General features: G+C 44.4%; 1 protein-coding gene across 2 annotated transcripts in view; it reads left to right on the top strand.

The window, feature by feature from the left end:
- The window catches only part of cdk19 (cyclin-dependent kinase 19), a 47,319-nt gene that overhangs the window by 30,325 nt on the left and 3,403 nt on the right, over nt 1-13,591 (top strand). For both annotated transcript variants that reach the window (XM_031581095.2, XM_012823975.2), the window contains 8 exons: nt 3,268-3,325; nt 4,772-4,903; nt 5,863-6,006; nt 6,731-6,800; nt 7,060-7,132; nt 7,553-7,650; nt 8,209-8,287; nt 12,801-13,034. In XM_031581095.2, coding sequence (XP_031436955.1) covers nt 3,268-3,325; nt 4,772-4,903; nt 5,863-6,006; nt 6,731-6,800; nt 7,060-7,132; nt 7,553-7,650; nt 8,209-8,287; nt 12,801-13,034 — 888 coding nt within the window. The remainder of the gene's footprint in view (nt 1-3,267; nt 3,326-4,771; nt 4,904-5,862; nt 6,007-6,730; nt 6,801-7,059; nt 7,133-7,552; nt 7,651-8,208; nt 8,288-12,800; nt 13,035-13,591) is intronic.

Genomic DNA, 13,591 nt, shown 5'->3' with positions numbered 1-13,591 from the left:
CTCTTTTGAGCTACTCTGTTCATTTGTCTTGGTTCCCAGGAGGATATTTCTGAATGAATGGTCGTCTGATATTTGATTGGCATTTTTATCTCTATTGAAGTTTCAGCCAAATTTGTGAGATTAGAAAGAACACCTTTGGGTCTCTGGTCGTACTGGGTGTGTGTGTGTTTATCTTCACCTGCTCCGTTATCATTCTGGGTGTTGGACTTCGGATCTGGTTCAGGTTTAATCTTTCATCACGTCTCTGTCTTGGGAAACTGGCCATTTTCAGCATCCATGTATGGTGTACAGTGCCCTAGCAGCCAGTACTGGAGGTGTTCTCTCTCTCAGACTTCCAGTGTATGGTTCTGCATACCTGGACTAGAAAGGTTCTGTCCATGTTCTCTAAATAGCACAGTCCAGGGCCCCTACTAGGTCTTTGGGTCTCTATGGTTCAGCTCAGCTCGGTGCACTTTGATGAAGGGCTCTTTGGCTATATGGTTTGTGAATGTTTTCAAATGTAAGGGACCTCTTTGACATACAAAACGAATCAACAAATGTTTGGAACCTCTATTTATTCTGAATATGTAGCGTCTCAAACACAACTCGCTGTAACCTTCTGAACAACATGAAACTCTAAGCTTTGTGTTTGACCGAAGAGCAGACTCCTGGCCACCAGTGCATGGTGTGTAGTGTATTGAGCGTAAAGGCTGTCAGCAAAATAGGATATAGGCCATAATTTAATCATGAGGCGTATAGGGCTGGTGAAAAAGCCCAGACAAAAAACCACAGCAAGAGGATGGCTGCGAATGCTGAATTAGTAATGATGCAACTCCCTCAGGTTTAATGTCAGGGTGCCGTCAAGGCTTTGATGGGTTGCGCTGAAAGTCATTGTTGTAGAGTAGTATTTCATGGCCTTGTGTTAGTGGCCTTCAGAAGAACCAAGAGGTTCAAATTTCACTGCTAATGGTGGAGGGATATTCTCTTTTTTTTTTCCTTAATTAAATTCTGTCTGCAGTCTGATTCTAAATGAACATCGGCTGGATGATTGTCTTTCTATTCTCCTGCCGTTCTACAGATGTGGCACTTTCTTCTTTCTCACTCTCAAACTCATTTCCCCTCTCTCTGACACAAACACACAAACAATCACACATATGCACACACATGTTCACACTCTCAGTCATGTCTCCATGGCGTCATGTGCATGGGTCTCTTGAGAGCAGTGTGTTGATGCTATTTTTCCTTCACTTTTAGCAGTCCAGCAAGAAAATTCACCTTAATGATATGACACCGTCACGGCCCAATAAGGAGTATCCTCTCACTGTGTTTGTCGACGGCGGCATCTTCTTGGGTGCTTTTGAATAATGGACCGCATTATTAGCCCTGTTCCCATAGCAACAGGCTCATGTTTTCGCCGGCGCTGCAAAGGGCCTGTGAAGACGTGTTGGGTTTGCACACGGCAACCCGAGAGAATGTTTGCGAACAGAAGGCGACAGGATCAAAACAGATCCTCCATCTTTCCATCTCGGAGGATAGAAGGTGCAGCCACTTGTCACAGGAGAGGCTCCATTCACTCGCAAATTGTGTTCTCCTCCTCCTCCTGCACGTTTTACCAGCCTCATCTCTTTCTCCTAGTTGGATCATGGCAAGAGGAGCGTGTTGTGCACAGGTGGAAAAGGTGGTTTGGTGCTCCATGCACAACTGAGGTGTTACATTGAGCGCAAAACCTCCACCCAGAGGTGCCACTCCCTCTAAGAGAGCAATCGTTGAATATGAAGACAAAGAAAAAACGTCCTGTCCTGTCAGTGTTGGTGATGTGAGGTTTGGCAGGAATCCAGTTTCACCTCATCACCCGTGGATCTTTTCATGTGCGTTCATGAGTTACACCACAGCCCAACCGTCACATTGATGAAAGATCAGAGAAATGAAGCACTTACTTAAAGCAGCAATACAGAGTTCTGTTCCAAAACTAGTAAGCTAACTACCTAAAAGGCATGCAAAAATCTTGCAAACACCACCAACAGCCCAGCTGACACTGATAGAGGCTTGCCAACACACTAACTGGTGTCTTTTGGCAGTATAGCTGGTAATGTCATGCTGTGAAAGCTTTTCTTCCATTTTTGCAGGGTGTTCCAGCCTCGAACTATCTAGGGCTTATCTTGGATGGCTAGTGGGGTAGACACAGGTGTTTATCTGTCCTTCACATGACCATATGCTATCAAAATGAATTTGAGGATGGTACCAAAACTAGTTGCCTATAAAACCATACCTCAAAAAGTGTCAAATTGTTGCATAGTGTTACTTTAACATGCAAAAATCATTCTTGAGATGTCACCTTCAGTGTGGTTTAATTTAGTTCCATTTTTTGCTGAAGATTTTGAGAAGAGTTTGGATTTCAGTACATTTCCACTGTTGAATCTGCCAGTGCTGGACAAAACAAATATTTCAAAACAACAGAAACAGGATAGCAATATTTTGACTATCATCAGGGTTTGTTATTAGAACCAACACACCAAACACCTGATAACAGAGCTGTGTTCTGCTCCAGGTTACGTAGTCAGATGTTTGTCAGGACATGTTCGACCGCAGCCCAGCTTCAGTACAGTGCCGTCAGCACATGCAGAACCACGCCGCTCCTGATAAACCTCAATGACCTTAGTCTTCGTCAGTGGCGCTGGTCAACCTCAATGACCTTAGTCTTCGTCAGTGGCGCTCCGGGGCAATAGGAGGATGGTTTAATCCAGCGATGAACCAATGTCTCTGTTCTTTAGTAGTATATTAAATTCAGGAGCTTTTGCTTCTGGTTAAGACGATTGTCCCCTGGCATGGAGTTAAGTCCAGTATACAACCAGACAGGGCTTGATATTTCTGAATTATCATGTGAATTAAATGTATATGAGAACGACTTTCAGGAAAGAATAGTTGATTTTCAGTACTAAACTATATAGCTTGTGTCTAAATGTTAATGTTTGTCCCTTAATTCCCCTCCCTTCATATGTATGTCATACATATGTTACAGAAGTGCTAAAAGTGTTTTAGTGCACTTTGAATTTTTTCTCTCAAAGAGATTCTTCGACTATGTTCAAACATGGCTTTGGACAACCGGAGACCATTCATTCTGATGTGTCCTGTGATGTGCATCTACTTGGTTCAGCTGGAAGATGAAACTCATGAAATTCACATTCAAGTTAATGAGTTCAAGTTAAAATTCTCTGCTTTGAGAGACTCTCAACCTAAACAAAATAATTCACTTATTTCTTTCTTATTTCTCTGTCTGTCTGTCTGTAGAAACCTGCTAATATCCTGGTTATGGGAGAAGGACCAGAGAGAGGTCGGGTCAAAATTGGTAAGGAAACACCAGTACTATTTTCCACTTCCAGCCTTCCTTCAGAATAGGGCTAAGACATATCTAGGTCAGTTGTCTACGTGTGGAGACTCTGTCTCAGACTCCTCCAGTGTCCTCCACTGATAAATAAAAGCCTAATGACATTGTTGATGCTGACCTTACACTGGGCTGCGCTCAGCACACACTGATAGAGCAGAGTGAATGTGGTGTGATCATTGCCATGATATATAGCATATACCGTCATGTCATATTGTCATATTTCATAAGTACTGACTGGACTGTGGTCTTCCCCCGACAGGCCTGCTGCTGGGTCAGATGCAGTGACACAACTCTTTCCATTTCATGTCTGCTGGCACGGCCTCTCTCTCATATTATTACATTATTATTGGATATCAATAGCCATGCCTAAACATTATGACCTTGTGATGCGTACAGCTGTTGGACAATATTCAACCCTTAATGGCCATCCTTGTAGTCTGCCCGTGTTCAGCGTTGGCCGTGGGTTGTGTGAGGCTCAGTGTAATGAAGGCTGTGCCTGCCCAGGCGCGTTTAACCTTCGTCAGGACTCTGGAGGTCCATGAGCCCACAGGGGACTGAATGGATACTTTCCTCCCCCCCACCCCCCCATTGCGTAACACTCAGGGCTATTCTGGGATGATGTCACCCGTCTCTCCCATAACATTGGGGGCCTATTTTTACCCCACCCCTCTCCACCCCCTAACATACCTTCCCCTGGGGCTGGGGTGTGAATGGTGTGGTGGGCTGTCTGCTGTGGGACCCAGACTTGGGGGGAGTGAACTGACTGAACAAAAGTTCCCTCCGGTCTTTTGAACCGAGCGTCCTGATGCTGATGAGGGCGATGGCTGAACGGAGGAAGACATAAACCCATTAAAGCTCCTGGGCTTTCTACGGCCTTAAGAGAATGTGATCTCATACTTAATCCACATGGAACACACCTTTACTAAACGTAACTTAACACTCTGTGTTTATGGTACATCTGCCACTCCCCCATAGCTTTTATTTCAGTAAACGCACGTTCAGTGTGATACATTCTTCTGTTCACTTCTGAGAAGTGGGTCCTGTTCGGGTTCCTGGACTGTTTTGAATGACCGTGTGGCATAATTATACCAAGCTGAGCACCCTTTCGCACGTAACCCTACACCCATTCTTGACAGACTTCCTCCTAGGGTAATGGAATACTAGGCCAAAGCCGCTCAGCTTGTTTTTGTAGCATTCGGCCCCAGTATTTTTCCTTTCCTCTACAGTCATAGTGGCCTGCTCTGTGTAGACAAATGTCATGGTTTGCTTTATGATACTTATGCAAGTGATTATGGTTGTGTGTGTGTGTGTGTGTGTGTGTGTGTGTGTGTGTGTGTGTGTGTGTGTGTGTGTGTGTGTGTGTGTGTGTGTGTGTGTGTGTGTGTGTGTGTGTGTGTATATCTGCAGCGGACATGGGCTTTGCTAGGCTCTTCAACTCTCCACTCAAACCACTGGCTGACCTCGACCCAGTTGTGGTGACATTCTGGTACCGGGCTCCAGAACTGCTCTTGGGAGCAAGACATTACACCAAAGCAATTGGTAAGCCGCAGTTCATATTACTCAACACCAGAACGAGCTGGAACGATGGTTTTTCTTTCACGTCAGTGCAGAAACCACTGATTATACGCGTCCGTGCCTCCTGAGGGAGTTTTAATCTGGTCCTTCGAGGCCTGGATTAGTAGCAGTAGGAAAGGAGAAGAAGAACGTGCAGATGTATACTTTTCACAGACCCTTGAAAGCACGCGCAAAGATATGGTTTATGGTTATGGACTTATGTTCAGGCCCTTTTATCAAACCTTCAAGAAAGAAACACCCAAGAAGCTTTCTCTGTTCAGCAGCCATTTTCTAGAAGTTCATCATCATAACATAATTACTGACTATCCTTTGTAAAGGGTTGTGACCACAACAGTGGCATCTTTTAGGCACCTTTTGTAGCATCTAGCTAACAGTGAAGCTGGCCTCTGTCCAGTTGAGTTCCTTGAGTTTGCCTCCTCTCTCCATCCCCCTGTGAGGTGACCACTTACTGAGAAAAAAAAACAGGAATAGATTGGTTTCTGAGTAGCGGTGTGGACATTGCACAGTGTCTGTTTGCGCTCGTTGTTGTTGTGCCGGGCGGGCTTGCCTTGTTCTAGCAGTTGACATTTGCAGCATGGGCCATGTATGACAGTGACAGGGTGCCTCTTCACTGTGCTGCAGTGAATACCTACACAGTCAGTCGAGAATGTGGTCCGTTCTTTAAACTCACACGCACTGTAAGAACACTCAAGTGAACCTCTTCTCTCCATAAATCTGGCTGGTAATCTGGTCGGAAATTCCGCAAATATGCAAGACAAATGACTTTCGCTCAGAGCTGCCAAACTGAATTGAATCATTCAATAACAGTAAAAGCTGAGTGAAAAACCCAATGGTTGTGGTGTCAAATCACATGTATCATGTCAGCAGGAAGTTCGAATGGCAGATCACCTCCACTGGTTGTTTGTCTCTCTGTCTCTGGTCAGACATATGGGCGATCGGTTGCATCTTCGCCGAGCTGCTGACGTCAGAGCCCATCTTCCACTGCCGCCAGGAGGACATCAAAACCAGCAACCCCTTCCACCACGACCAGCTGGACAGGATATTCAGCGTCATGGGCTTCCCAGCAGGTCACCGCGCTGCTTTGAGATACATGGTTTAGAATGGTGGCCTGTTCAAAATCTGTGATATTATACCGTTGTGGCATTTAATTGGTAGTTGTAAAATGGTAAAATGGTATTTGCAGTGTAGTGGAAGTGTCATGTAGACATTTTTATCTGAATATGACACCAGACAGCATTCAAAATGTGGTTTCATCTCTGAAAACCCAGATTCTATTGTTTTTGTTGATTTTCTCAAATAGTTTCTAAAGCTGTTTTACTGTTTGACCACCCACCCTATCAAACACAACAGTCACGCTTACAAATGGGCAGCAGGTTGATTCAATCACAGATAGGTGGACACTCAGTCGGAGAATGATCAATCAGGAAACAGACTTTATTCTTGCAATGATGCAAGGGAGAGGGGAAAAAAACCTATTCCATCACTCCTCCTACTATTTCTTGGACACAGTATACCAGATGGCAGGACACCAGACTAAGTGTCCTTCCAGACTAAGTGTAATTAAGAGATATATAGATGCTAAATACAAATGAACATCAGGTTCATTGGATTACTGATTATTGTCAATTCTGATCTTTAATCCTGATTTGCAACTCCTTCAAAACCAAGGAATTCGATCATTATTTCAGTCTTGGTCTTCAGGCAGGAGATAAAGTGGACGCCAAGTCTGACATTGTTTGTGTCTCTCAGTGAAAGTGTTGTGTTTTTAAATGAGTGTTATGAAATCCGCAGATAAAGACTGGGAGGATATACGGAAGATGCCAGAATACCCAACCCTACAGAAAGACTTCAGGAGAACAACGTGAGTGACCTGCCTAATGTCACAGCTAATGTAAAGCACGTTCTCCCTGTCTGTGACCTTCCTAATGTAAAGCACGTTCTCCCTGTCTGTGACCTTCCTAATGTAAAGCACGTTCTCCATGTCTGTGACCTTCCTAATGTAAAGCACGTACTCCATGTCTGTGACCGGCCTGTTCCCTGGTTCTGGGTTTCTGGGTTTCTGGAAATGATGTAAGGTGATGCTCACTCGAATCCTAACTTGAGATACTTTCCCTTCACAGGTATGCAAATAGCAGCCTCATCAAGTACATGGAGAAGCATAAAGTGAAACCAGACAGCAAAGTTTTTTTGTTGGTATGTCTCTCGGCTCCTTCTCTCTGCTCTGTCTCTTTGCCACGCTTTATTTTGCCCAATAGTCTTAGGGCTCTCACCAAATATGGAACGTTGATGAGAAATGCAAATGGCAGGCTTTGCGAGCCAAACCCCGGGTACTCTAAGTCTCAAATTTAGCCTGGCAGCTTTGCGACAATTGCTTTTTGTTGGCAGTTGGAGACCCAGTTGGTAATTACGCCAACCTTGAATCAAGAAAGGCCTCATAATGACTTGCTGTTCGAATTTGGAATACTCCTTCTTCCATATTTGTAGCTCACAATAGGATCCATTGTTATTGCAATTTCACAACTACAGTTTTCAATAAAATCTCACCGTTGACCTTGTTTGGTGGTTGCACAATTCAGCACAACCTAATCTGATTGTTCTTGACCCCAAATCCAGCTTCAGAAACTCCTGACGATGGACCCCACCAAAAGAATCACCTCTGAACAGGCACTGCAGGACCCCTACTTCCAAGAGGACCCTCTACCCACCACGGAGTAAGATCCATTTCACTACCTGCCCTGAAAACCTGCACCGACCTACTGAACTACATTTCCCAGCACAGAAACCCCTCTGCTCCACTCATAACCTGCTCACATTTTCAAAGCCGTCTTTGTTTGGGAAACAATGGAGGCCATTGATTGGCATAGCTATAACAGGGTCACTTTTATCACGTGCTCCCAACAGTGTGAGGAATGGTGTTTCACGCTCCTCTCTCTCTCTCTCTCTCTCTCTCTCTCACGCTCACTTTATCTCTCTCTCTCTCACGCTCACTTTCTCTCACTCTCTCTCTCTCTTTCTCTCTCACGCTCACTTTCTCTCTCTCTCTCTCACGCTCACTTTCTCTCTCTCTCTCTCTCTCTCTCTTAATCTCTCTGCCACTTTTTCCATGCCCTGCTTTCCAGGGGTGCCTGTCTACTTCGTTTCTGAGTGTGTGTGTGTTTGTGTTACTCAATGGCAGCACTCTACATGCTACTCTGTAGTGTGTTGTTTCTGAGGCAGTAGACTTTTAAAACAGCGTTGCCCTATATAACCAATTCTTTTGCCACTTGCAGTGTGTTCGCTGGATGTCAGATACCCTACCCCAAGAGAGAGTTTCTCAATGAAGACGAACCAGAGGAGAAGACTGAGAAGGTGACAAACTGTACCCCCACAGTAGAACAATACAAGAACACACACATCTGTATCCCCACACTAGATCAATACAAGAACACACACACACACTCACACACACACACACACACATCTGTATCCCCACAGTAGAACAATACAAAACGCTTCACAAAACGCTGCTTCACCAAACACCACAAGCTACCATTTCCACATCATGTCAGCACAGAGTTAGGCAGATATATTCCAGTGAGGAATGAACGTTATTCTTGAATCTGCAACAGAGGGATTCCAATGCCAGTGGCCCTTATCGACAGCACTCTTTGGATGAGCGAGACCTAGCTGTACTAATCCTTTCTGGATTGAATCTGATATGGTAGATAGATGAGGGACTGCAGGGGAAAGAGACCCCAAGAAGTGGCTTGGGGCCTGGAAACGGCAGCCTAGAAAAAGCAATGGAGCCTGTGTCATAGCTTCAGGGAAAGTGGATGGCCAGGTTCTCCCTGACTGACAGAGTCAAGCACTCTCTCGTGGTGTAAGCACTATAATTATGAGAGGAGTTAAAGGGGCTTTTATACTCGGTTTTAACGTAGAAACGTACGCACGTAAGATACATAAGCGCTGTTTTAAGCCCCTTGCGCAGTTACATAAGACGTAAGTGCGTCCGCCAAAATTTGTAACTATCCAACAAAATCCTCCTAGGGCTCACGTACCCCGCAAGACTGTGATTGGATCCTTTCAGGAGTCTCACATTTCCGGTTTTCATAGCATAGTATCGCCATTTTTAAAGGCCAAGGCAAGACTACAATATTTTTTAATCATGAATAACCTGCAGACCGTCTCACAAGCCTCTTCTTGATGATTATGAACATACACAACAGAAGAGGTCCGAAGATATGAGCATCTTTACAAACCCTCTTTAAACACTTATAAGGACCTCAAATGACCGCGAATTCATGGACAGAATACTATCCCATTCTCACAGGAGAAATTACCTGAACAGCAATCTGAGCATATTTGTCAAACGCGATAAAAGATACTGCTCTGAAATATTCCTATTCCATACTGAATATTCTGTTTAGATCAAAGGTTTGTTTTGACATACCGTGATATTTCAGATGATAGTTATGTGATAGGCTGTACCACTATGTTGACATTTAAAAACCGTTGACTGCGATTGTTTGGTGTTAAAAACCGTTGACTGCATTGTTTGGAGAGAACGCGCTAATTCACCGAACAAATACTTTCATATTCATTTTCCACCACTTGTTAGCCATGTCATCCATTCATATTGATGTGAATCAATCAATTGCACCCCTGAGGCAAGCGATAGAATGGAGCCTGGTCTGCTCATATACAAAAGTTAACATTAACGTGAAGTGGAGTTAATTTGCGGCCAACACCATTGTATTACAAGCACTGACATTCACTCATGATGAGAAGGTACACATGGCGATTATCTCGCCTTCTATCTTTCATCTTTGAATAATGTAACTTATAAACACGGCGTTTTAAAGCGCTGTGGCCGTCATTAAAATATGTATCAATAAACGAACTTCTGCATCATGTGATCTGTCTTTTTTCGCCACTGGTACTGGTACTTTCATATTCATTTTTCGCCACTTGTTAGTCATGTCATCCATTCATATCGATGTGAATCAATCAATACTAATACAACTTTAACTGTGATGTGTTTGTGTTTCATTTCGCAACTTATTTACTGTATAATCCAAGATAGCAGGTGCCCGTTGGTAAATAGCCTATTTCACATTGTATTTGCTTAAAACACACAGATGTAGGCTACTGTCAAATCAGAAAGAAAATCAGCTGTCACTCGGCTATTACCTGACCAATAGCCTACCTTTCAAACTCGGTGATAGTCTTCACAATTAATTTGTCCTTCATTCTACCAAATATGATTAAACGGCATATGTTATTGCACACGTGAGGCAAGCTGAGCCCAGTCTGCTCATACAAAAGCTATCATTAACGTGAAGTGGAGTTAACTTGCGGCCAACACATTGTATTACAAATACTGACAACATAGCTACTCTCATGATGATAAGGTAGGCCTACACCTGGCGATTCTCTCGCCTTTTATCTTTCACCTTTGAATAATGCAACTTATAAACACGTCGTTTTAAAGCGCTGTGCCCGTCCTTAAAAGATGTGTCAATAAACGAACTTCTGCATCATGTGATCTGTCTTTTTCGCCACTGGTACTGAATTGAATATAGATCACTTCGGCTCTGGAGCAGTAAACAAAAGTCTCCCCTGTAATCTCAGACTACGATTAGCAGGAAAGGTTAACAACAGGCTAATTAATAAAATACAATACTTAATAGACTAACAATCCAATATTTATTTGTTTGAGTGTTGTTTAGTGCAACGGGGTGTATGATCGTTATTGTCTATAAAGTAAGGCATTTTCAACAGAAAAATCTCCCGTTCATCGTGTCCATTCGCGTCATGGGGTAGGCAAAAAAACGTTACTCCACCTACTGTTCTGGCGTTGAATCGCTTTGCAACAAGCACAACCCTTGGGGAACCTTAAGGAACCATAAACCAAAACGAGTCCGCCGATGCAACTGCGCGGTCAGCCGCACCCGTAGTTACAGAGGTGTAAATCTACCTTTACCCAGCAGTGAGCAGGTGTTTGGCACAGACCAGAACTGTCAGGAGGCAGAGAGGAGCCTTTGGGTGTTAATGAGTGCGAGTGTGTGTGTGTGAGTGTGTGTGTGAGTGTGTGTGTTTGTGCTTGTGTTTGTGCTTGTGTGAGTGTGTGAGTGTGTGTGTGTGTGTGCGTGTGTGAGTGTGTGTGTGTGTGTGTGTGAGCGTATGAATATTCGAGACTGAGACTGAGGAAAAAGATTTGTTTGCAAGTAACCAAATATGTGTGTGTTCATAGGTGTGTGTGTGTGTGTGTGTGTGTGTGAGCACTAGCAGTGATAGAAGGGGTGTCCATCACCGCCGGCTTACGCGAATCCCAAACTTCTGATCGCATTAGCAGCTGCTGTCAAGTAGGCAACACCTGATAGCCGCCCACATTGCAACACAGTCACATTCAAGGCCCTCGGCCAGCCAGGCTGGTGGGGGGGAGGACTGGGCCCTCATTGTTTCAGGCGGCCCCCTGGTCCACGTGGGCCAGCCTCGTGAGGTGCCCAGACCTCCCAAACCACACCGCTGGCCTCACTCGCAATGTCACACCGCATCCACACCAAGGTTACGTGGAGGTTTCTTTTTTGTTTTGGCCTTCGCATTAAGTTATGTTGCAGACACGGTCATGTGGTGGGTCTGCCGGTAGAGAACATGTGTGCGTTTTGAAATGTGTTTGTCTCTCCCACAGTCTTTATGAACACAAAAGAGTTCACAACGGGGATACAAGGGTCATGTCATTGTGCTTGCGTAGAGACAGGGATGGATTAACGAACGGGCCTACCGGGCCCAGGCCCAGGGGCCCATGAGCTCAGGGGGCCCCTAGGCCAGAGCCTCTGCGTGAAGTCGCTGTTATGTATCTCTTATTTGTGGTTGAAAAAGGTGTATTTTATTCATTTGCTAATGGCTTTAATTCAGTGTACCTGTGCTGTGTTAAAAAAAAAACTAGATTAAAAAAAAAGCTAGATTACTGTGACAGTGATCATGCATGACTTTTTTGGGACTGCCAAGGATACCCTATGCTATATATTCCCTCAAAATGGCAAACCTGTCTTTGTCATGGTTTTCATCATTTTTAGGGGGAAATCGTCAGTAGCAATCTATAACAAAAAGATATGCTTATCGTACATACACTATAGAAACTATTAAAAAACTGATTCAATTAAATGAATAATTTCTTATTTTCTTTGTTATTTTTGTCATGTACAGATATGCAATGATGATTGCTGGGTAATATGTAGCCTATCTTGTCCAATGTCAAGTCTCTATTTGATCATGTGATGAGACGATACGATATAGCTAGTTTAGGCGCAGAATCTGACAGTCAAGACCTACAAGCAGGCACAGTAGGTTACACCTGCTAAACGACGCCTTTCAAACATAAAAGTGGTGATGCATGATCTGATTTTTCAATGGACAGGATAGCCAGCCCATTCAGCCTCTCCTGCCCCATGCTGCCCCTCAGGTAGGTCTTAATCAGTTTCAATTTGGAAAAGAATCACTCGGCTGTTGCCCTGTCACATGTAATGTCAGAAACAATAGCGGGGCAGTGCACACCTCACCGAAGGTGGATGTTACGGAGTAAACTTTGACATCTTTGCTTTCCCAATACAATAGCCAAAGTATTTAATTCGACCGTAAAATCCAACACATTGCGTGTGCGTGCGTGTTTTGCAAGCGTACAATTTTTTTTTTCGCGGAGGGGGGGGGGGGCTTCAGCATGTCCAGGCCCAGGGGCCCGTGGTTTCTTAATCCGTCCATGCGTAGAGAGTAGGTAACTTCTAGAATATCAGGCACTCTATGTGTATGATGTGTTGAGCCCAAGTGTTTGTGTGTATTTATGGGTGTTTGTAAGCGGCCAACCCCCTGCCCTCGCCCACAGAACCAGACGCAACAGCACCAGCAGACGGCGGTGCAGACGCAACAGCAGACGACTGCGCAGCAGGCCCCCTCCCAGCAGAGCTCTGCGCAGACCAACGGCACGGCGGGGGCCACGGGCGCCAACGCTGGCGGGGGCATCCAGCACGGCCAGGACCAGGGCCCCCCCAACAAGAAACCTCGCCTCGGGCCCTCAGGGGCCTCCTCAGGCACTGGAGTCTTGCAGTCCGAATACCAGGTGAGAGATCGGCAAGAACCAGCTGACTTCATTTCAGTTATGTTCACTTCGATTTAGTCAAGTTCATTTGGCCCCCTCACTTGGTGTCAGTTGAAGGTTCAGTTTGGTTGTCAGTTCCTGTTTAATATAATTTCAGTTGAGTTAATAATTAAATGTCAGAATTAATTTCAAATCGGTTTTGTGTTTAGTCTTGTGTTCATTTGAATTCAGTTCATTTGAAATTTGAGACTTGTACTGTATATAGGCCAAACTTATACTAGTCCAGTCTTGATAGACTGATACAATACTATAGTTTATCACAGTTGGTATTTCATAGTGTTACATGTGTTGCTGTTACCTCCTGTTGGTATCAATAGAGGCAATTTGTCCTGCTGTTAAGTGTTTGTAGCCAGCTCTGTAAGTCTGTGCATTGTAAGAAATGTTTTATACAGTGTGGGGGATGAAATGATGTTAGATGATGATTTCAGATATTGTTAGCACCCCAGTGCTCCCAGTCTGTTAGTTCTAAATCTAACAAACCACAGCAATTATTTTCCTGTCTTTCTGGATCAGCGACA

The sequence above is a fragment of the Clupea harengus genome, chromosome 15 (assembly GCF_900700415.2).
Source record: "Clupea harengus chromosome 15, Ch_v2.0.2, whole genome shotgun sequence".
Classification (NCBI taxonomy): domain Eukaryota; kingdom Metazoa; phylum Chordata; class Actinopteri; order Clupeiformes; family Clupeidae; genus Clupea; species Clupea harengus.
Note: the sequence above shows the minus strand (reverse complement) of the source record. Positions and strands in the feature narration are given on the sequence as shown.